We start from the raw sequence: 25,314 nt of genomic DNA, 5'->3' as shown, positions 1-25,314 counted from the left end.
CTTGAAGTCAGATTAAACCCCTAAAAGCATGGCATGTGATATGCACTCCTTGTTTCTACTAGATCTGTTTGTTGAGGGGATGGCATAAGTTTGTAGGCATAACTTTGTCTTGCTTTGTTTCCTGTCTTCTGATTCAGGTTCCTCAACAGCAGGACCTAGTACTATTAGATCCTCTCTGTAAAACACTAAGTGCTTTAGCAAGGAACTTCGGACATGCAGTTTGTTTTCTGTTCCCATCTATCTTACTTTATCATGCTTTTATATTAGAGGTCTTAGATATTACAGTATTAATTATGTACTTACCAACGTCTTAATTGTAGGCAGGAGAAATCCCTCCCAGGCATGCCTTATCCTAGCTCCTAGCAGCTACGTTCACAGTCAAATGAGTAAGGAAATGATTATATATATATATATTTTTTTTTTTTTTTATTATTTTTTTATTTTTTTTTGTATGTGTTGTGTGAGTTCCAGTGGATCAAAGGAACTGCTGGGTGCGAAGTAACTTATGAAATGTTTTAAACTCAAGCCTTGTACACTGTTTTCTTAAGAAGAAATATGAGTAATGAAAAGGGAGTAAGAAACTAGTAACAAGTGGTATATCATAGCTTCTGCTGAATCTGAAATCACACTCCATGCTCCTTTTCTGCCAACATGAGCAATGGTACTGTTTCTCATGATTGACCTGCCTTTAATCCTTGCTGTGGAACTAGTTGTTGCTGTACCCATCTGTAGGACTATATTTCTGCCTTAGCAAAAAGGTTGAAGCAGATAGTATTGAGCAAATTGGCAAGTACTAAATTGACTTTGTTCTGTGCCAGCATCTTGCAAATGTTGTGTAAGCAAGTTACAGCTGCTCAGAAACAAAACCCAGCAACAACCTCTTTGAGGTTACAACAGGTGCAAATAAAGAAGTCTCAGCTGGACCTATCGCAGGTCTCTGAACTCTGACCCTTCTTAATAGCAAAGGTATATGTTCTTTAACATTAGTTTGGATTCCAGAAGGCATGAAGTTGTTGGATGATGGTGGCTTACAAGTGGCATAGATAATGAAACCTGAAAGTAATTCTGCAAAGGTCTGTGAAGATCCTAAGGTGGAAATAATAGTCATTTATGACACAGTATTTTTGGTGGTCTGGCTAAAATGTCAAAGTCATCAGTGATCATAGAATTACAGAATAGTTCGTGTTGGAAGGGACCTTACAGACTACTCAGTTCCAACCTCGTGCCATGGGCAAGGACACCTCCCACCCAACAAGGTGGCCCAAAGCCCCATTCAGCCTGGCCTTGAACACTTCCAGGGATGGGGCATTCACAGCTTTGCTGGGCAACCTGTGCCAGTGCCTCACCACCCTCTTGAGTGAAGAACTTCTTCTTAATGTCTAATCTAAACCTCCCTTCTTTTGCAATTAAAGCCAGCCCCCCTTGTCCTATCACTACACTCGCTGACAAAGAGTCTCTCCCCAGCTTTCCTGTAGGCTCCTTTTAGGCAGTGGAAGGCTGCTCTAAGGTCTCCCTGGAGCCTTCTTTTCTCCAGGCTGAACAACCCTAACTCCCTTAGCCTGTCTTCATAGGAGAGGTGCTCCAGCCCTCTGATCTTCCTGGTGGCCCTCTTCTGGACATGTTCAATAAATCCATCTCCTTCTTGTGCTGGAGGCCCCAGAGCTGCACACAGGGCTCCAGGTGGGCTCTCATGAGAGCAGAGTAGAGGGGGAGAATCCCCTCCCTTGCCCTGCTGACTACCCTGCTTCTGATGCAGCCCAGGATATGGTTGGTGTTCTGGTCTGCAAGCACACATTCCCAGCTCATGTTGAGCTCCTCATCAACCAACAACCCCAGGCCCTTCTCCTTAGGGCTACTGTCAATCCAGTCTCCGCCCAGCCTGTATTTATGCTTAGGATTGCCCCACCCCAGCTGCAGGACCTTGTACTTGGTCTTGCTGAACTTTCTGAGGTTCGCACAGGCCCACCTCAAGCATGCTCAGGTACCTCAGGATGGCATCTCTTCCCTCCAGAGACAAGAACGTCATGAGGGACAGCATCAAATGCTTTGCACAAGCCCAAGTGGATGATGTCAGTTGCTCTTCCCCTATTCACTAATGCTGTAATGTGATGAATAATGTGCATAACTTCCAAGTGCTCCTATTCCCAACCTACTCTACGGGAGTAAAAAAAAAATAATAAATCTTTGAAGGAAAGTTGCTCAAGAATCATGTATGGTCCCTTGCCAGAGACACAGTTTTCTCTGGCCTTCAAGGGATGTGAGGCTGATGAGCCTCCTCCAGGAACCCGAGGAACAGGGAGGTCTTAGTGCTGGTACTGACTTCTTCCACAGCTTCTCTTTCATCTGTCTGGCTGCAATACTCTACTACAGATGCAGCTGTTACAGTTACTGCTGAGGAGCTCTGCAGACTGGGATGCTAATGTGCTAAAACCAACTTAAATAGTTGGACTATGATAACTTGCTGGTTAAGTTAGAATTTCAGCCTTCAGGCCTGTGTAAGTGGTGCCTACGTGACTGCAGAGTCATCGAGGGCAATTCTGTAATCAACATTCACCTTGGCACAAGGGTTTTTGAAGGGCATTGGAGTTCATGTTTAGAAAATCATGCTTTCTCCTTGGTAGCAGTGCAGTCTGAAAGCTTTTCACCTCTTTCAAATGATCACTGCCAATTGCCCTTTTAGAATAATACTTCCATGTTTACAACTTATTTTTTGGTGGGTTTTGAGGTGGAAGGAAGGAGAAGGAAAGGAAGAATACGGAACTTTGAATTTGATTCTATCAGAGCAGCACGGCAGTAGGTTAACTATGGTGTCCCTATGTAATTTACTATGGTGGCACCAGATTTTCAAAGTAGTAGCTGGCTGTATCTGCAGCACAAAGGCGGTTTCTCATGGAGTTTCTACATAGTCTTCGCAAGGTCCTAAAGCTGTCAACTTGATGAGTGAAATGAACCTGGATGTCTTTGTTTTACCTCTTAAATCTAAGATAACAGTTCACACTTCGAGCGTGCCTTGGCTTTGTTTGCTCAGCTCTGCTACAGTGTAGACAGTTGGTAATTTGGGCAGATGTCCCCACAGCTGTGTTTTTGTTTCGTACTGAGGATCAAGTAGTTTCACACTGTGTTGACTAGGTGCTTACAGCTGAATTTTGTGCATCTTAAACTGTCTCACTTATTTAAGGTAACTGAAGTTTTCCTGTGGTTTTGATGGCTTTGTGAGCGTTTTGGATGCCAAGCAGCTTTTAAGCTGGAGGTTTTTCTGCTCTGCCTACAGCTTCTGAGGAACTGGTAACAGCTTTCAGTTCTTGGGAAGCTGATTCTCTTCCAGTAATAGAGTATCAAGAAGATAGCAGGGTGGTTTGGCTTTTGTACATCCCCAGGGTGGGGCAGCTGAGAAATAGCAGGGCATAGACTATTTATTACCTCCCTCCCACAGGGCCAAGGCCTTTCCTGCTCCTTAAGCTGCAATGTCTGCTGGCAGCCTGGCAGTGCACCAGGGGCTGGGAGGGGACACAGCCAGGACAGCTGACCCCAACAGACCAAAGGGATGTCCCATACCATGTGGCTCAGCAATAAAACCAGGGGGAAAGGAGAATGAAGAGGGGGAGATGTTCAGAGTGATGGCATTTGTCTTTCCAAGAAACCATGATGCATGCTGAGCCCTGCTGTTCTAGACGTGGCTAAAAATCTGCCTGCTGATGGGAAGTGGCAAATGGATTGCCTGTTTTGTGTTGCTTGTCCATGGAGCTTTTGCTTTACCAAGTAAGCTGTCTTTATCTCAGCCCCTGAGTTCTCTCACCTTTACCTTTCCAGTTCTCTCCCCCATCCCCGCAAGAGTTAGTGAGTGGCAGGGTGGTGCTGAGCAGCCTGCTGGGGCTAAACCACAGAAGATTGACCTGCAATTATATGGAAAATTTTGAATCTGGATGTGTGCAGTTTGGTAGTTTGATAATGGGGGCATGCTGAGTATGAGGTAGGGTTAAAGTTGTACCAAATGAGCAGAATTTTTCTGTGCAGTAATTCTGCTGAAACTGAGTGAATACTGAATACAACTTGTTATATGTAAAACGCAGTAGGTGAAGTAGCCATGTCCTCATTCATTCCAAAGTCACCTATGCCTTGTGTAGATGATGGCTGAAGCTGGGCTTTGTGGGCTCCCCTACCTTCTCAGTTCTGCATCATATAAACTCATTTTCTTCTCTGGTTTTAGTGGGGAAGTTCTCATATTGAGAATTGTTAGAGCATTTCCCATCTTCCTTTTGATTTCAGTAGTAAGATGCAAAACAGCATTCCAATGACGTGGCAAATGTCCTTATCACAGTTAATGAGCTAGCTTGTATGATGCTGCCACTGCAACGTCTAAGCAAAGCTGGTTTGATATTGAGGTGGCTGGAAGTGAAAAATGTAAAAATGGCATGAAAAAAATTTGTACTGCTAAAGTGCAATTTGAAGTCTAATTAATCACCAAGAGCTGCTAGCTTAAAATTACATCAAAAACAATTATAAACTTTCAAGCTAAATTCAAACTGTGAAACAAGTTTGCTTATTTCAGTTGAAAAACTTTGTTTATTCAATACACATTATACAGGATATATGTAGTGGCTTTTTTGCCATCAGTTTTTGCTCAGGAACTAAATGTGATATTACCTCGAAAAAAATTTGATAATCTTTTAGTTCTGTATGTACCCTTTTTTGTTGTTTATTTTGGTTTTGGTCCAAATTACAGATTAGAAGCTCACATGGGAAGATCCTCTTCTGTGTACATAACACTGTAGCATTGAACATAATAAAATAGCAAAAGACTGCTCCAGTGTACATGTGCAAGTGGTTTTAATGTTCTGCTATTCCTGAAAAAACATGTTTTATGTATGCCGATATAGCCGTGTTTAAGAAATATTCTGATGCCTAGGCAGCTCTTACCAACAAAGTGATGTTATTACCAGTCAAATTCACACCCCCATCTCATGGAACAAGATACACTCAGGAATTTACTCTGTTACAGGTCTGAGAGTGTCTAGATCAGGCCCTTCCCCAGCACAGTTATCTTAGTTACTGATCACACTTCTTCATATCCTGCCGTAACTGTGCTGGCAGATCTCTGTATTTATATTTGAAAACATTTGTCCAGAGTAGCCACTTCTCCTTTCCTTCAATGCTAGAATAGCTCAAGACTGATCTTTGAGATGGATGGGGGTGTTTGTAGTACATAACCAAATTCTGTTTTAAGTTATGCCATAGATAAAGCTAAATACATAATGACAGAAGTCTCGAAGCAAATATTGTTTCTGTGGCAGTTTCTTTCCCTTGCTACTCCTCTAACATAAACCCATCACCTTGCTATTCTTACAAAGCATCCTGTCCAAGTTGATGTTGGAAGCCTGCCTTGCCTTGCCTCCTCCTGCTGTCTGATGGAATGATACAGGGAGAGAGATCAGTGTGGTTGAGGTTATGTAAAGTTTTTGGTTGACTTAAAACTACCCTGGAAACCTTTTTGTTTGTTTGGCTTAATGAGGTGAGTTAGAAAAGGTTATGCCCCCAAAGAGTTAATGGCCTACAGCGTTACAGCGTGGCTCTTGCTCCTGTTGTGTAGTTCAAAAGTCTGCTTGATTAAAAAATGACATTTTACTAAGTGCTCTGCTCCACCTAAGTCTGTTCACTTTTAGTTTCGTTTCATTGAGTTGATTCTGTCAGAAGAAAAATAAGATTTTTATTCAAGCATGTGTATGCTCACTGAAGTGTCAGACCAGCATAAGTTGTTTTACTAGAACCTGCATTTTTTCTTTTCCTTCTTTTTCCTTAAGCTAGGCTGTAAAATATAAAATGAGATGTGTGAAGCTACCAGCATTCTCCAGCAGCACCTTTTAGTTTATCTTCAGAGAAGTAAAACTTTTAATGCTGTATTGAAATTCGGGGAATGAAATCTAAAAGCCTGTAACATTTTGATCCTAGAAGCTGTTGGGATTTCCTTAATCTGATGCATGTTCTTATACATGGCTATAAATGGGGGTTGTGGGGGTGGTATAATAAGCTTCTTAATGCAATATTACTTTATGCTGCAATTCATTCAATGAGTTGAAAAACATTTTTAGGCTTCTATAAGCAAGATTATCAAGCTTGGATAACCTGTGTTTGTCTTGTACTAATGAACTATTCTTACACTGAAGGCACTGTGGGAATGAAGCTTCACTCGAACTAAACTCGACTTCCCCTTTTACGTCTTTTGTGAAATATCAAAGTTTTTCTGTAGAAATAGTCCAGTTTATGCCATTTTATAGGTGGGTAGAATCTGCAGAGATTAATCTGTTTGCTGCTCTAGGTCTTGAGGCCTTGCCTGTAGAAAGAAAATAATAAAAATAAAAAGCAGTACTACGAAAATATGGTCCAACCTCTCTCCAGCTAGTAAATTAATATCCATAAACTGTTTTCATTGACACTAAAATTATTGTTTTGATTTAACTTAAATGTACTTAAATTAATTTTAGCTAAACAGAAAAGCATTATTCTGGAAATTCAGACTGTTGTGCGGGTTAGCATCTATTTATGCAAGTGGTAACAGCTCTGTTGCAATAGCCTCATGTAAATGTGGTCTGGTTCTAACACAGGTCACCAACTGGTGTGAGGGCTAGATTAAACTCTTGACTCTTCTGCTTCCACTTTCTTATCTGTAAAATGGGGACAACAGCATTTTCCAAAGCCCTTCTAAAGGGGAGTTGGCTCCATCAGTCACCATGTATGTATTCAGATAGGAAGGAAGCCTAATCTGCTATTAGTGCTTTCCAGCTTCTTGAAGCAGTAAGAGTTGTTAAATACCTTTTTTTTTCCAACCAAGGAAAGGCGTGGTATAACCCTATCTGCACAGGAGCCCTCAAAGTTAAACTGTATTAATGAAAGCTATGAAATCCTCTGATACATTTTATTTCTGAGTGACAGTAATCTTCTGAGGCCAAAGAAAAGTTGTGGCACTCGGCATCTGCAGAACAGCTGCAGCTCTCATGCAGCAGTAACCTTTAGTTAATTTGTCTTCAAAACATGTCTATGTGGAACTTGGGAAAGTGAAGAGGAAACAGTTCTATAATTGTATTAATCACAAAAGCAAGGGAATGCTGGTAAAGCAATGAATGTGCTTTTCATCAAAATAGTTTATTAACTAGTTCATTTAACTGGAATCTAGTCCTGAATTTAATAGCGGGGAAAAATCCATACGAAATGTCAAACTTTGTAGTCATGATCTTTCAAAGAAGCCAGTTGCCTTTTCAAAACTGTCGGTGTTTAAGTCCATTGCACATAAGTGAAAGGGGGAAATAAAGTTAAGGAGCACTTAGTTCATTCAAGCATAGGATCTGCAAGTATCACAATTAGGTAAGCTTTAGCATTCAATTCTGCTATGACAAAATCGTTCCAGTTAACTAATTTGCTGAATTATGAGTTTCACTTATTATTTAACTCTGCAGAAAGCCACAAAAGGAAATAACCTTGTTGATCTCTTTCCATTAATATCCCTCACATTGTTTGTCCTATGAATTATGACTTATAGGAAAATTAACTGTCCATGCTATACATGATACACAACCAGGTCTTAAACAGTGCATGCTGTAAAAATATTGACATGCCTCCAAGAGGTTAATATCCCTACAAATTAGAACTTTTTTTCCAGAGGAAACAGTAACACCTAGTTTTACTGCAGAATGGAAGTACGGCTCTTTTTTTTTTTTTTTTTTTTTAACAGGGTCTTACCACTTAAGTATCAATATGATTTTATTTGTGCTAAAATAGAAAATATTACAGAACTTGGGTTTATTGCAGGGGAATTCATTCTCCTTCTCATTACAGGACTTTGCCCTTAGTCTCATTTTTTCTTGCATCTGGGCTGGGAGGTCACTAATAGAGAGTGCTGCTAGCTAGATCTTAATGCAAAAAGAAGGCTAGCAGCGGGATCTGCTGGCTGACTTCTGCACGTGAAAGTTGTCTTTTGTAGTTCCTTGGGACTGGCAAATGAAGTCATTTGGACCATTTAAAACCTGCAAAAGACACATGAATCTAAGTTTCTACAGTGCTGTATTTGAGAGGCATTGGTAGTGAGGGGAAACTTTAGCTATTCAACAATAACTGCTCAATTTGCCAAAAAAAAAAAAAAATCACCCTGTAACAGCTTAAGACTACCTGATTTCTGACCAAACAGTGGCTTTAAGTTTTTCTATGCTTTTCTTAGAGACGTGATTATATGATGTAATCTACAAATGAAAATTGCCGATGTAGCCATGAGAGGCTTCACTATTACACACTTAAGACACAGAAACAGCACGAGATATTTCAACAGACCTGACTACTCAGTTTTTCTGTAAAATCACATGAGCAGTGCTTGCTTGGCCTCATTCCCCTTGGTAAGGAAGAAAGGGCTTGCGCTTAGGTCCAGCCTTGTTTGGGCTGAACCTCCTTTTGTGGCCTCATTCTTGAATTTGTTGTGTGAAAACTGAAGCCTCAGACGTTGACATTCCTTTCAGTAGAGGTAGTTTGAGAGTACAACTGGGAGTTTCTATGAGGTTGGAGAAAACGGCAAAACACAGAACTTGTTGCAGACCGTGAAATCAATAAGCAGTATCCAAATCTGTGTTGGACCAAGTACAGTAGGTTTCCACAAACACATGTACACAATGTGATATTTATTTTTTTTAAATGTTTATGTGCCTTTTGACTGAAAATTTCTCAAGCTGTCTATTTTTAAATTACTATTTTGTAAAATAGTTGTTTATAAATGAAAGCTGCAAGGGCAAACAAAACTCTTGCTTTTAATGAAACAAAAAGATGCAGACCTACTCTTTTCCACTTTTCTTTGAGTTGTGTAGTGCTTCCACTGCAGTCCTTGATTAGGCTTCTGTTTACATTATCAGCTGGAATATTTTCATGCAAAATTTGCTTAATCTGAAGAGGACAGCTCTTGTGTTCTGTCCGATAGCAGTAGACATAACAGCCAGCTGTAAACCTTCAGTAAAACAGCACTTTGTACAAGTAATGAGTGCGAATTATCACTACAAAATCAGTAATCTTGACTTGTGCTACTCAGAAATGTGAGATCTTGTGATGAGGCTTTACAAAATCAGGAAGTTGTTGTTTCCACCTTGTAGAACATTAGTGTACCCAGTAAAGGAAACAAGTATTTTATGTTGGTTGGGCCTTATTGAGAGACTTGAAGCTTGTTAGAAGTTTTCCACAAAAAAAAAAAATATATCTAAGTCATGCTGGTGCTGCTGATGTTTTATTGTTCTATTTATTGGTATGGTTGTTTCTTCCCATGAAACTTATTTTATTCTTCAGCCTTTATCTCAGTCTACGCCAGTCCTTGAGAATAAACTCCTGTATGCCTTTGAATGGTGCAACAGAAAAGGGTGATGGTTGTTTGCTTTCTTAGAGCCTTTGAAGAATTCCTTTTCTTTGCTACTAAGAGGATGTTACTGTAGGACAATAACACTCTTCCCAATGCATTGTAATTGTAATACAGATTTAAAATCTGAAATATTACCTGCAACACCACATCACAGAAATATTTTCATTAAACTTAACCAACCACTGTTAAGCTGGAGTTTGGTTTAGATGGGGAAGTTCATCTACACTACCACGCTTAATGAGTTGATTAAAAACTATTACTTAGGTTGAGAACTTGTTTTAATTTACAGTTTAATTTTGCTCACGCTCAATTTATTTTCTTCTTTTACTGACACTGTTTTTCATTTAAATGGCTTTTGTTATTTACTGTCTTACATTCCTGTTTCTGATTTAGTACAAAGACAGCACTGCCATCCTTTCTCGGCTCTCAATTCTGCTGTCCAAATTGCTTTGACTGGACGGAGTTAAGCTGAGGCAGGGGAAGTTTAGGCTTGACATCAGGAGGGGGTTCTTCACGGCGAGGGTGGTTGCACACTGGAACAGGCTCCCCAGGGAAGTGGTCACTGCACCGAGCCTGTCTGAATTTAAGAAGAGATTGGACTGTGCACTTAGTCACATGTCTGAACTTGGGTAGACCTGTGCGGTGTCAAGAGTTGGACTTGATGATCCTTAAGGGTCCCTTCCAACTCAGGATATTCTATGATTCTATGATTCTATGATATTAGAGTCCCCTCATTCTTCTATCCCGTCATCTTCTGCTCCTATTTCTTGAAGGTGGATGACTAGAAGTGTGCTAATCATGACAGCTGAGTTTCACCAATGTTTTTCTGAATGACAGTAATACATTAAGGAAAAGGGATTTCAACCATTTAGCATTTTGTTGTTTTGTCTTTATTGATGTGCTTCTGGTTTTGAAATACCTAAAATTTATGATTGGGTGCGGGAGACATAATGAAAAACAGGTATTTCACCTGCGCTTACTGCTGCTGGTGTATGTCAGGGAATGGGAAAGGAAAGGCACAATAAATTGTGGTAGGTGTCTAGAACGCCTTAACTCAGACTTTTAAATTGCCAAGTTTTTTGTTTGTTTGTTTTGAAAAAAGTTCTTCATTAAGATATATTTTCCTTGAAGCCAACAAATTAATATGATTTACTTGTGTACAGTTGGTCAGGACTGTTTGCAGGCCTGTCAAATCAGCCATGCAATAAACATCTGAAAAAGATGTTTGTATATTTAAGACGTGTCAAAGTCTATAATGTCACCAGATTTACAGGGTGCCCAAGTCCACAGGTAACGGCAAGGATGGCATCGTACCTTTCATTTATAAGTACTGAGATGCTGCCAGTAAACTGGAACTGTGGAAGATATGGCCAGTCTGCCTGCTGACTGCTTTGTCACTACTTCTATGTCATTACTTCTGTGCTTACAGCACTGCTGGAGCTTATCGCAGCCCATGTTCTACCTGCATAAGACCTTATCTTCTCTAAATAAAATCAATTACAAAACCTATATTGCTTTCAAGGGCAATAAGGTCCAATTTCAAGATACAGAAGTTGTGGAACACTCTTTAGGTTAATTGAAGGAGAACCTCTGTCCATAGCATAGACTGGAAAAGGAATTTCTACCAACTTGACAGATGTTAAGCTGCATTTTGCCAGCCTGCTGTCTCTTGCGGGAGGATGTAATTCAGCCAAATTAGATGACTTTCCAGTGGTTCTCTTGTATGGGCAAGCGATCATATTGTGTATGTTTCTGTTAAATCAATGCCCTTTCCTGGAACTACTTTCTCTCTTGCTTTGCAGGTTTAGAAGTTGGGAAGTCAGGGGTGTTAAGTGGTACATTTACTCCCTTCTCACTTGTTTGTCCCACAAAGGACAATTCTTTTGTCACGTTAGTGGTGATATTTTCCATTTCTTTTAACTATTAGTCCTTGTTCCACATGCCAAAGGACAAAAGTTAAGAGTGCGCTTGCATCTTGGGAAGCAACCTGTCCTCAGGCGAGCTCTCTCAATTAGATTTATTACTGAGCTGTAACTTTCCATGCAGAGCATAAACTTTGCAAAGCTGATGCCCACCCTGGTGGGAGTGAAGAGGCGGTGGTTCTAGTTACAGGGTGGCAGTGAAAGTTACTGTTTGACCAGGTAAATAAGGCTGGTTGGGAAGGTAGTGTTGCAGTGCATTACAGGAATACTAAGACTCACTTTTTCCACATAGAAGCAACATAAGGGCTAGCTGTAGGTAGGGCAGAATTCAGTGCAGAGATCAGCATTTACATCTATATTAACTACTGGAATGGTCAGCTCACGAACATCTGGCTTTAATTTGGGGATGGGCAGACAGAGGGAGGAGAGTGGAATATTCACAAGACCTAATGCTGGCACTATAGAAATGCCCAAGACATTACTTCTTATTTTTTTTTTCTGTATCCTATGAATTTAATCCCTGCTCATACTCTGTCTAATTTTGATTATCTTTCCAAGCAGGGAGTTGCTGGCACAATTGCTTACTTACTTCTCTATACCCAAGAAATAATGTGGAATTAATTTGACCGTAGACTCACAAATTGTTTCCACTGGACTGTGTCTTGAGGCCTCTGGACTCATAAATACTAGCTACAATTGAATTTTTTATGAGTCTTTCAGGTTCAACCAAGTACAAAGATGGTTCTTTATGTCTCCTCTAAAATCTTGATTTATTGCCTGGCCTTCTGATAACAAGCTGAAGCCAGACTAAATCATATATTTTTTAATTTTACATGTATAAACCTCTTTCCTCTCTCCTCCCTCCTGGTCTCTGACCAATTAGAGCTATTTTTGGTTAATAAATTGAGATTGTTCTTGAAGAGCATGACTTGTTCTGCACAATATGGGTTAATCAACAGATTGCCTTTTCAAAGGATCACTTAATCTGGTTAAATTGTAAGCTAACAAGAAGAAAACAAATGAGCACTTAGAAGAATGAAGTAACAAGTGTCCCTATCTGTGACAAATGTGCATTCTTTACCCTGGTTCTTTTTTCCAGCTAGGTAGGGTGTGGAGTAAGAGAACAGTGGTTTAATATGCTTGTGCCTGCAATGCTGTCTTCACTGAGAATGCCCTTTGCAAGCCGAGAAAATTATTTCCCCTCTTCTCCACACTGTCAGTGCTAGTAGTTTTGGATTAAAAAGCTTGATGATTGGTCTCTGTTACAAATGTTAACTTTTTGATACTGTTCTCACACATACATTGCACTTGCAAGAAAGGAAAACAAAATCCAGTGCCCAGATGTAAGTCTGTGCCCTGTTCCCTTTGAGACTCAATCTACCTGAGAACTTCCTGCCTGGTTTTATATGCATAATTGGTGGTGAGTTAAAACAGCAATGCCACAGGGGGAGGAAAAAGCTGCCATCAGTGCTTGGGAGGAGATGGGGGACAACTCCTTTCATTCTAGCAGAATAGTTAGAGAGAAGGTCCCATCTGCAAGGGCAGGATGGATTTTTAGTCCATTACCCTAATAAAGGTAGAGACCTGTAACAGTATTATCTCCTGTGATTTCTTTATGATTGTGTTGCATAGAAAAACAAGTGCTTTTGAGAAACTCCACTCCCCAAATTCTTGAAAAGTCCTGGAGCCTGTATGCAGGAGTGTACTAGGCTGTAGGAAGGATGCTCTTGTTTAATTTCTCTCTGCACATACAGGTTATTCTGGGGGTGGGCAGTGTAAAATTTGAAAAGAACAGCTAACATGATATAACTTAGGTGCAAGTAGGAATTAATTGGCTTATCTGACAAACTGTCTCTCAGAATCTTAGAATCACAGAATGGTTTGGATTGGAAGGGACCTTAATGATCATCTAGTTACAAACCCCTGCCATGGGCAGAGATATCTCCCACCAGACCAGGTTGCCCAAAGCCTCATCCAACCTGACCTTAAACACCTCCAGGGATGGGGCATCCACAGCTTCTCTGGGCAGCCTGTGCCAGGGCCTCACCACCCTCTCAGTAAAGAATTTCTTTCTAATGTTTAATCTAAGTCTACCCTCTTTCAGTTTAAAACCATTACTACTTCTCCTATCGCTACGTGCCCTGATAAAGAGTCTCTCCCCAGCTTTCCTGTAGGCCCCTTTTAGGCAGTGAAAGGCTGCTCAAAGGTCTTCCTGGAGCCTTCTCTTCTCCAGGCTGAATAACCCCAACTCCCTTAGCCTGTCTTCATAGCAGAGGTGCTCCAGCCCCTTGATCATCCTGGTGGCCCTCCTCTGGACTTGTTCTAATAGGTCCCTATCCTTGTGCTGGAGTTAAGAGCTGAATGCAGGGATCCAGGGTGGGCCTTACAAGAGCAGAACAGAGGGGGACAATCCCCTCCTTCACTCTGCTGTCCGTGCTGCTTCTGGTGCAGCTTAATGTTTGCTGTTCAGCAATTCCTGTTTGCTTTGGGGTATTTCTGTGTTCTTCCTCAGTTCTGAGCACCTAAATAGATGTCACATGTAGCTTCCTGAGAACTACACCAAATAGCAATATTTTCTAGTGTGAAAGTATGTAGGGTTTAGATCAGAGTGCTTTCTAGTCTTCAATCTCAGTGCTTCATGTCCTTTGGAGGACGTACATAGAGTTTCTTTATGGCACAGTAAAGCAGTCCCTTAGATGAGAGTATTTTCCCCCGCTAAAGGCCAATTCTGCTTTGTTTTATTTTGTATGCCTGTGTCCAGCACCATGATCTTCAGGTGTTCTAACTGCATAGCCTGTTCTGCTTTGGGCTGATCAGTAGATGTAAAGGAATCGGCAGCTGTAATCCACGGCTCTCCTCGTAGTGCAGGCTTTTGTTGGAATCTGTCTGGTTTCAAAGTCCAGTGCATGACAACATAACCCACTCTGCTTTCTCCAGCAAATAAAACCAGTACGTCTGCTAAAACAAATAAATTAGTGCTAGGCACACTGAAGTCTAGGAACAGGAATTTCCCCAGTATTTTCAATAAAGGGTTGTGACAAAACAAACTAATTAGTAAATCAAGAGAGCCCTCTGGGTGCGCTGTATTTTATATTAACAGATCCAAACAATGTTTGGTTTGCTGTCCTGTTATGTAACTGAATTATGCAAAGTGAAAACCAGGCATGTATTTACGTGCATTCTTTATATATCGGGCTTAGATGTAGGGACAGCTCTGTATGAAGTGGCATGTGCTGGAGGCTCTATTGGGTAAGAAGAGGTATGCTTAGATGGAAGTCCAAGTTGCTGACAGATCAAAGTTAAGCCTAATGAAGGGAAAGTAATAACAACTGTAAAGTGTCTTGGATCTGCAACTTGTATGTGCGTAAGGAATCACCATTGCATAAATAGCATGAAACACTGAGAAGCTGCTTGGGTGAATAAAGAATCAACAAGATGAGTTAAACTTTTTCTGCAAGTTCAATCTTATTTATTTATTTATTTGTTTTAATAATCCTTTTGATTAAAATGTGGTATCTACAGTGCATTTGACCTATATGTGTACCTTTCTATTTTCTATGCTAAGATACTGGTAGATCATTTAAAGTCACCTTTAGCCAATTTAAATAACTTTTATGATTGTCTTGTTAAAAAAAAACAACTGATATATTGAAGCAAGAAGAAGAGTTAAGGAGAACTTAGTTTTGCTTTCTCTGAAGACATTCTATCTACTGTGTCAGTAGGAGTGTGAAAATACCATCTTGTTCAGGCTTAAATTTTGGCATTGCTGGAAAGAAAACCCCTCCCCTCAAGTATGTAAACGCATATTTTGCCAGGATTTTTTTTTTCTAAGCTGTAACTTTCAAAAGTGTGCCCTTTGATGGGAACAGTATTTTAAGATTAAACTGTTGATTAAAAAATGCAAAATATGTTTTTACTTGCAATAACACTTAATAAACCATTTTTTAAAGCAGCGCATGACAGAAAGGAGAAAAATTGTGTCCCCTGCTGTTTGTAGTTGTTCTATGCAGGAATGTAAACAGTGGGACTAACACTTGCTTTGGAGGGTTTGATTTTATTTTTGTTCTAGCTCAATTCATAGATAAGGGGGAAGGAATCTTGTATGCTAATATCGGTCTCTGGCTTTTCAGGTGCTGTTAATGTATGTTTTTGCTTAGGTTTATTATTTGCAAATATATGAGTTTTTTATTCTTTTAGAAGTAAGCTGACATTATTCCCTCAATGACTACTTCCCATTGGTTGACCAAATTTCAACTTTTGACTTGTGGTAGGTGGCTACTGCCCATAATCACATTATTCTATTAAAAGCTTCCTGTTTCAATGTTGGATCTTACACTCATTAAAACAGACTGTACAAGTGCTAGGATCTGCATGAGTCTGGAGAACCTGGCAACTTTTAGTGGAGGACAGGTTGGAAGAAATGCCAAACACAGCAGCAGAATTAACTGAGGATTCACTTACACGTGCTCAGTTCATCTGGAACCAGACTTGTGCAGTTAAGCAATGTCCTCTTTAACAAATGTGGAATTTTTCTTGTTTTATTCACCCTCATCATCCTTCTCTCATGCAGGTGCTGCTGACTCATATCCTGTACCTTTTGCCCCAACCGCCTTCTAACTCTACTCTCTGCATAGGTCAGTAAAGGACAGTAAAACTTTGACAGGTTAGCAAGACACAAGGGTGTTGCCTGTTAGATCGAGACAATATGGTTCACTTGTCTTATTTTTCTTTCTACAAAAAAGGTCGCAAACCATTCCCCACAGTAGTGAAGTAGGAAATCCAGGACTCAGCTAAAAGTCTTCTTTTCACATCTGGCATCGTTCTTGTCCTGACAAACATCAAATTCATATTGCAAACACAGATAATGCTGAGAGGGAAATGAAAGGTCAACCATCCAAAGTCCTGCTAGTTAGCATAGTCCTGCGTGGACTGTAAAGTGGCTAAGGCAGTCTGAAAGGCTTGTTCTCTTGGCCCTTTGTGTTGGCCCTGGTTGTATGTCAGCGTATTTCAGTCAGCTGGGAACTAGGAGTCCAAGTGAGCTTCAGAACAAGCCTGTCCCTAACTAGAGATGGGAGTGGGGAAAAAAGGATTTCAGAAACCACAGGTCTGTGCTTTTCCTGGTGACTCTTCTGGAGTCATCGACAGTTACAGACACGGTTTCCTGCGAATTCCTGAGCTGAGTGGATTACGTACAGAATTTGCCAGATGCTAAATTGTTGTCAGAAATGCACCAGTCCAACCGGGGTGCTGCTGTTTTGTATTTTGGGCCATGGATTTTTGTTGAAGACTTTCTCATGTCTCCCAGCAGTGATGAGCTTTGATTTCTCTGTACACAGCAGCCCTCCTAAAGGTGACACCGGAAGAGCTGCCATTTGAGCTACCTAGATCATTTAGTCTTATTTACATGTATTCTCCTGTCTTTCTGCAGCTCTGCCACGTTGCGTCTCTGGCTACCAAAGCGAGCATCGTGGCATAGCAAGGTTTTTGTAGCAGTAGTGCAGCTATCTTTGGAAGTGAAGGCTGGCTTGAAATATGTAGTTTCAAGAATATATAGGTTAATGTGAAGGTTTTGGAGAACTCAAACAGAAAAAAATCATAAATCATTACATGTATATACCTCGTATATACAGACATGAAAAGTGGGGAAAAAGTTTCTCTGAGTTGTACTCATTGGTAAAACCATTAGTTGCATAGTTGGCTTCTCTTTCCCTTTCCTTACCCAAACCCCATGCTGCCAAGAGGCTTTAGTGAGGAAAATATTTTCTCTGATGTGCACTAACCTCCATTCAATGAGGACACTTCAGGGAAGGGGAGGAGGAAGGCAGTTGCCTTGAATCTTTTTCCTTTTATTTCCCCCCCCTTCTTTAACAACTACAACTCAAAACAACAGATTATGGCTCTTTTTTTTTTTTTTTTTTTTTAAATTTATGGCATATATTCCTAGTTTGATTGTGAATCCACTACTATTGATCTAGCTCTACAGTACTTAGAAATTCAGGCTGTGCCTGTGAAATTGCTTCTGGTGCTTTTAATATGCAAACAGATGTCCAAGTGCAATATGCCCACAGAGCAGGACATTTCTGGCCATGGAGACTGTGTTGCCTGCCTGCACAAGGAGTCTGATGAAGTTCTTCTGTCAGTGTAGGTCTGACCACACATGGGCATTTTTTTTTCCCCTTGAAAAAGAATACTGATGTAGTGGCCTTCTTTTCTCTATTTGCACATAATCCTAAGACAATAATATCTAGGTCAGCCAAACTGTAATGTAGATCTGGCATGGGAGCATAGAGAAAAAAAAAAGAGACTTAAAAAAAAATATTGCTAAGATAAACATTAACGACTAAATATGTTTTGATTGCGTTTAAAATCTGATTATTGTAAACAGCTGACTGCTACTGTAACTTTATAGCTCTAGCCAGATAAGCCAGGTAAGTACAAAAAACATAGCCAATTTGTTGCCTAAGAAAGGTGTGAAGGTTGCATTATATGGATTTATTTATTTATTCATTTTTAAAGTCATTAAGAAGTCCAAAGCTCACTCTTGATTCTGTAAGCCATGAAAAATATCCATACAGCTTCTTGCACCACTTTATCTATTTGTTTTCAGGTAGCTTTCACTCTTAATCACTCAAATCCCTTGTGTAAATCAAAGACAACAAAGCAGTGCTGTGATTGCCAGTGGATTTGAATCCTGCTATGTTACTCTTTTACTGCTGGATTTGGTTAAAACTAAAAACTGCTTAAAAAGGAACGGCAATATAGAGTTTCATTTGATTATTGTAAATCTAAACCCTACAACCCTGGACAATTTTATTATGCTTGGGTAAATTGTCTGTATTATACATACCTGTGATTAAATGACTACTCCACAGTTTCCAGACTTCTTCAAATTTTGTAAAAGATTTGGATGTCAACGTGAAAAATGAGATTGCCGCTGAAGCTTTATGCCTTGTAGGAAGATCATCTTGGTAGATTTGTAGTTCTCAGTGTTTATCTGTGCTTTAAATGCTCACACCTAGATGAAGGAAGGTGATTTCACAGTCTTTCGGAAGTGGGGATAAAGCCCAGGGGACCTGAAAGGATGCACCAGTTGTTGCTTTAATGCTCTGCTTTGGATGCACCAGACACCTGTGATTGCCCATGTTGTAGGAAATACACGATAATACTCCTGAGTAGAATGAAAGCCAGCGGTTCTCACTTCGGGTTTAATGGTTCAATCACATCTCCTTTCTTATGGAGAAAAGGGGAATTGTTCATACCACCGAGAGAACTTTAAAGCTACCCTTAGGCTTATGTGTCGGATCTCTAGGGAATGCTTTGAATAACACAGGCTTCAGCCTCTTCAAAGGAGACCTGGCACTAAGCAGTATCTGGCTGTTCTTTTTGTATGTAATAGGGTGCCTGTGGGCAGGATCTATTGCTCTAGTATACATAGCCCCTTTATTTTTCTGTGTCTTTAGCTCATTTTGCTGTAAGCACCCCTGGAATTTCTTTTTTTTCTTTTTTCCTATTGCTTATTTTTATCAGATTCAGGCAATCCATACTAAAGTGTCTAGGATATATAAAATATAAAATTATGCCTACCTGATATGCAAAACCTGTATCACAGCTTTACTGTACTCCTTAACTTAGTATAACATCACTAACCACATGTGGGTCCTCTCACACCTCAACCATTCTGTGATTCTTTCACTTGTACGCAATTGCTTGTGTGCCAAAGACTGCAGGAATAACCGTCAGTACTTGCGGAAGTCATTTTTTGCTGTAGCAAAGGTAGCCTTATGGTCCATTTGGCCTTTTAAAGGAAATTTTCTGTAGTTTAATATGGTCCATGACAGAGAAGCCAAATGCATTCAAACTTATATTCAGATAATATTGTTTGAACTACAGCTATAACAACCTGACTATAGCCATTATGAAATATGACTGGGTTTGGATAATGATGAATTAGCTCAAAAATCAGTACTGGTGTTTGACAAGGGTGTATATACACAGACTTCTTTGCAACCTCTTTCTTATTAGAAGTGAACAAAGATACCACTGTAAAGAGATTTCAGATCAGAATTTACTTGCAAGTCATATTTTTCTAATGGAGTTGTAAAACTGACTTTTAACAGCTTGCACATTTTACTTGGGACTTAATACTGGATGGAAGCCACCTTCTAAACGTTTCCTAGAAAGAAGAAAATTTGTGTATTTGTGTATTTCTTCACACGTCAAATGGTGGAAGGTGATAGTCCTGTCCCATTTTCCTTTCTTCTGAAGTTCAAGAAGCTGAAGTAAAATGGCACATTCCACATAGTTACTCCCTCCTAAGCATGCAGACAGACTCCAATTTGCCAATTCCTTTAGTTTTATACCCTTGCATTACTTCTAGAGGGACTGAATGTCATTCTGCTGTGACTGATTTTACCTTGAAGTGCTACTGATCAAATTTCAAACTTGCCATGCCTCCTGCGTATAGAAACAGAGCTAGGAACATATCTATATTTCTGTGGGTCAAGGCTTCTCCTTTCTGTTTTCTCTCTGTTCAAGTTGGTTTTGAGAACTTTCAGTCATATTGTTACTTGTACAGAGGGATGTAAGTGGTATGTTCCCAAAGCATCTGAGATGCTCCTTTCCTTTGCCTGAGATACAGGAGATGTAACATGTAGTTCTTGTGTGCTCTGGTAAATCTTGAGCAAAGTTGATCATCAGAGAGCCTGTAAAAATGTCACCAAACCCAGGAGACACACAAACCTGTAGTGGAGCAGTCCTGGGGTTTATCTGTTGGGGATGTACCTGCAAATGGAGCAAATTGTCTGCTTGATTATATTCAGATGACCTCCTTGTTTCTACTTGTGTTAATGTAATCAGAAGATGCATTACTTTTATTCGCATCTTAAGAATCGCTCTGCAGTTGCAATGTCTGTTTACTCTCAGCAATAGCTCTAGGGACTGGCGCTTACTTATTTTCCTTTTTCACTTGCCAAAGTACAGATTTGGGGTGGTGGGGAATGAGGGAGGAGAGAAGGAGGTTTGACTGATGTGAGGCAACAGTCATTTGACAGTAAATAAGTTTTCTTCACTTTTTCCATACCAAACCATCATGAGGTGGGGTCTAAAGAGACGCGTAAATTCCGAGTTAGCAAACCATTTTCAACTTTTGAAATTGGGTGTACTTGAAAATGTATTTTCTAAATGACATCTCTCAGGGCATTGAGAGTACCTAAACAATCTGCTTTCTTCTTCCTTTCCCTCCCTACCCTCTGTTTTTGTATGTGAAGGCCTTCTAAATAATTTTTCCATAGTTTAAGAACTCCAATGCAGGCAACCCGGGACATCGTGTATCCTAGATTATGATAATCTATGACAGTGCCTAACATTTACCAAAGAGGGGGAAAAAACATATTTGCTGTTCAGTTGTACAGTGTCCACTTGTACATGTATTATTTGTTGAAGCCAAAATATTTAATCATTTCAGTATGGGCAAAAGTTTTCCTGCTTGGAAAGCAGCTACATTTTCCCTCCTGCACCAAAGCTATCAAAGCTTGTTTTGTGACTGTCTCTGTTTCTGCAGCTGGGATAAAAGTAACTTGAAAAGGCTAGACTGAAAATTGCAGACAATCATATGCTAATAGCAGATAGCTGTGCTAACAGGGACAAGAAGGAGGTGGCAGCTTTGGCTGGAGAGTAGCTGTGATTCCCAGTGTTAACACAGCTCAGAGAGCTGCTATCTTGTCCGAAATGCCAGCTGACTGGGTGTGAAGGGCAGCCATGTGCTACCCATCCCAGCAGCTTCTTCCCCTTGGATCTGGGCCCTCTTGCCACCTCCAGACCTTGGCAGACCTTGAAGTAACTGTACATACTTAATGGGAAACTGAGCTCGTGAACTGAAGGTGGAGTAATGCAATGAGATAATGGCCCAGTGACAATGGAAACATGCTTCAGTGCGCTTCATATGAGATCAGTTGCTTTGTGAGAAAAAATAGAAATCCAAGTGAGTTTATAGCACAGAAAAGAACTGGAGAACTTGATATTACCATTTTGTGCAGTTTTGGTGGGCAGTGGAAGAAGTCAAGGCATCTTTTCAGGGATGATAGATCATGGATTGTGTCTATAGGGTGCTTTGGATATCTTTTGGGACTTTCAGGAAATTTATCTACAGAGAGTGACAGAAATGTATGAAGTTACTTTGGTCAGATCACAGAACATAGTGATCTGTTATAGCTGCCTCATATTTTTTGGAAGGGGGTGGCTTACTTGCCTGCTGTCAAACTGCCCGTTTTAGGGCTATTTCTTAAGTGCTATTTTCTTTTGACAAATAACTGCCTTGGTGAGAACTCCCTCTGCATCCTTTTCTGTTGAGAGCCTGGAGGCTATGGAAAGACCGCATGCAGCTCTGCATACACATTCAGATTCCCAGCAGAAAGGTCTAGTTCTGTACCTTCATTCATTTCCAGTGCTCCTCCTTTTATCTTCCATAATAGCTTGTGTGTTGAAAGTGCTTTTTTAATTAAATTGTTTGCATCTCGTATATGCTCAATATATTCACTTTGAGGGCATTTTTATTACAGTAGAAGGGTGGTGATACGTAAGTCTCAAGAATAATTAAAACTTGTGTTAACTTGTGTATGTTTTTAACAGTGATTGAACTTTGTGTTGAGTCTTTGCTAGGTCCAAGATCAGATCTTAAATCAAATAGGAAGGGGCAAATGAAGGAAGGAAGGATTGGTTGTAGGCACCTATATAAGTTTTTACCAGTTTAAGGTAAACCTCACCTGTCATGTTAAAAGAATGCATATATATCTATATATCTATCTATCTATCTATCTATATATATATATATATATATATATATATATATATATATATATATATATAAAAATGCATTATATATATGCATAATATGCATATATATAATAATATATATTATATATATTATAATGCATATATTATATATATATAGATAGATAGATAATGAATATATGAACCCCCATATATATATGAACCCTCTAATTTTAGATATTTATCTCAAGCTAGTTTTTGTATTCAAACTTATCAAGGGAGAGGTATGGAAAGTGAGATATTCTGAATCATTTTTTGGTGGCACCTTCAGCTCTCTGTGTGTGGATGTAGCCTTACAAGGTTAGACCACCTTGGTTTACAGTTGGGAAAAAAGCAGAGCAAGTTGATAAGGCTTTAATAGCAGCATTATATGACGGAGAAAAGATTTATATAACTAGGGACTTTCAGGAGAGAATGTGGTAAACCATACTTCTCTTTTACTTCAGGGAGCTGGAAATACACATCCAAATTAGCAAGATGTACAATGTTGATCTGAAGTTTTGACTTTGTGTGTTAAATCATCAGGTTCTTGTATTGTTGTATTTTATATAGTCTAGTCTTGAAAAGGCAGGGGAGGCTGTGTTCAGAGTCGCTTCCTACAGGGAAGACGGGGAATGAAAAAGGGACCAAATTCAAAATCAATTAGTCTTGTTACATTAAATTTTCGGAAAAGTGTTAATTTGTCTTCACTGAAAATACAATGTTACATTGGCTTGTAGATGATCTGACTTTGCCAGGGATAGCAGGTGAATTAACATGAATCACACACTTTTTGCCAAGGATTCTGTGACGTCTTGTTCATACCTAAGTCAAGCTGGGACGTGTAACAGTGTTTTGAAATGGATAGTAGTTCTGATGATGTCCCAAACGTTAAACCAAGTTCAGGAACTACACTGAAGGTTAAATGCTAGCTCAGCCTGGAGGAGTGTGTTGAGCATCTGGAAGAGATCCATTTGGGTTAAACTGGTAAATCAAGTAAGAGCTTATCTGATTAAAGCCCCTATTTAAATGTCAGAGCATCTGCACTACTTCTTACTAGCTGAAGCAAATTTTTCATATTTCATAAAATTGTTAAATTATTAGGCCGGCCTTTGGAAAAAAAAAATCCTTACGTAGTCATTTTTCAAGTGTGAACAAAGGGAGAAAATCCCAGAGGGACAGACACATTTTTGTTTCAGGCTTTCAGGATTTCCCAAGAATGACTGTAAACTGTTTCCTACAGGTTGTGTCAAATGCTGCTGGTCAGGGGGTTGCCATCACTGGGAACAACACTTTCAACAACTGGAACTGGCCTAATGCTGTGATCTTTGCTGCTACTGTAATCACTACAATCGGTAAGCATTTGCTACATCAACTGTCCTAACTGTAGTTTTCCTTATGATCCACTCTGCTTGTACTCTTCCATTTCTGTGTCAGGCTAGTCACTGAATTAGCTTGCTATGGCTGGAGTTGTGTAGAATACACAGGTTTGTAGAGGAAAAATATTTTAGGACACTTTGCTCATGGGTGTATATAAGAACGTGTCGTTCAAATAAGTAACTGAGTCAAGGTGCTGATGGGGATAATTGGGGTCACTCTAGTTCTCTTCATTCATTCATGCACTTAAATTAACAAATCATAAAGTTCCCTAACTGAAAGCATTACCAGACATTTCATTAAACTAATATTTAAAGCACGTGCATATAAGGTTTTTGTATAACTGTCCTGTTGCTCACATTCATCCTCTTCAGCTACTGAATTAGCAGTGTTCTTGGCTTACAGAACGATCTAGGCTATTTTTAATCTCTTAAAGAATATAAGGAACAAGAAGTGTGGTCTTATAAATCTCGTTACTGATTTGTGCTTATAAAACCCTTTGCATTGACATACAGAAGGTACAGTGGCATCTTTTAGGGAGTAATCTTTGCTACAAGGTATTGGTACACCCTGGCTACAAACACACAGAATATATATGGCAAAATAACCAGAGAAGACTGGAGGTACATGTAAATGGAAGCCTTACTGTTAGGTCATACAGCACTGCATTTTTTATTATTTGAAACTCACAGTACCCATCTTATAATCTAGGTTGTGACACAAAGAAGTCAGGAACCTAAATAAGAAAAATCTGGCACAAGTTCAGAGAGGGTTCTGATTTTGAGTTTGTAATGTCATTTTGGGTTCTGTGACCAGCAAGGAATGAAATTCAATTGAAATATCTTGCAGTGTCACAACTCACCTTCCACTTAACTCTCAAACCCTTACCCTGGGAAGGTAACAGGTCAGAAAGTAAATATGCATTAATGGATCTTTCATGTGAAAGCTAACTTCAGGGTAAATTTTGAGATTTCATTTCATAAAACTGATTCAAACTCGAGCTTTTAACATTACTGCTTAAGGCTGGGGAATCTTATTAGAGGTTTTGAAATGAGTTTTAGTTCATATTTATCTCATCTTGTCAAGGAAAAAGATGCATGCTATCCAGGGAACACTTAAAATGTAGTCCTCCTCTCAGCCTGCAGTAATGGAATACACATTTTCTGAAGTAGCACTGGAAGGCATCCAGATTCAGAAGATCAGCTGGAGTAGGCTAATGTTCTCATAGACAGTGAAATAAGGAGCATCTGATACAGCAGAAGGCCATGCAATGTTGTTCTATGTATAGGTAGAATTGCCTTGAATTCTGTACAACAAAGACAGACTGTGCATATGCTTATCTCTTTTAGGTTACGGAAATGTTTCACCAAAGACGCCCTCTGGGCGTCTCTTTTGCATATTTTATGGGCTCTTTGGAGTTCCTCTCTGTTTGACATGGATCAGTGCTCTGGGGAAGTTCTTTGGAGGACGTGCAAAGAGGCTAGGCCAGTTTCTGACAAAAAGAGGAGTAAGCCTGGTAAGGTCCTCTGCTTGTTTATCGTCCTGCTGTGTATTTTTGATGCATAAAGTATAAGCTTAATTCATTTGCTAATTGTAGTAATAAACAAACACTTGTATAAATATGAATTTCCCAAATGGTTGTTGCATAGAAATAACCGGGAGGTATTTTGGGTATGTTAATTCTTCCAGAAGTTTTAAGAAAATGAGGTCTTGCAGAAGCATTTGGTAATACATACTGTAATTTCTTTGAAGACATATATCTCCATACATGAGAAACCTATAAGATCAATATAGGTGAGGCTCTAATTTCAGAAACATTCCCTACAAGCT

The 25,314-nt window shown here is 39.6% G+C and overlaps 1 protein-coding gene across 1 annotated transcript in view; it reads left to right on the top strand.

Annotated features, from left to right (window-relative positions):
- Positions 1 to 25,314, top strand: part of KCNK5 (potassium two pore domain channel subfamily K member 5) — a 38,391-nt gene that overhangs the window by 6,520 nt on the left and 6,557 nt on the right. The window contains exons 2-3 of the mRNA XM_068676581.1: positions 23,351 to 23,462; positions 24,834 to 25,000. Coding sequence (XP_068532682.1) covers positions 23,351 to 23,462; positions 24,834 to 25,000 — 279 coding nt within the window. The remainder of the gene's footprint in view (positions 1 to 23,350; positions 23,463 to 24,833; positions 25,001 to 25,314) is intronic.

Source organism: Anas acuta, chromosome 3, assembly GCF_963932015.1.
Source record: "Anas acuta chromosome 3, bAnaAcu1.1, whole genome shotgun sequence".
NCBI lineage: Eukaryota > Metazoa > Chordata > Aves > Anseriformes > Anatidae > Anas > Anas acuta.
The sequence above is the reverse complement of the archived record's forward strand: the minus strand, read 5'-3'. Positions and strand labels throughout refer to the sequence as shown.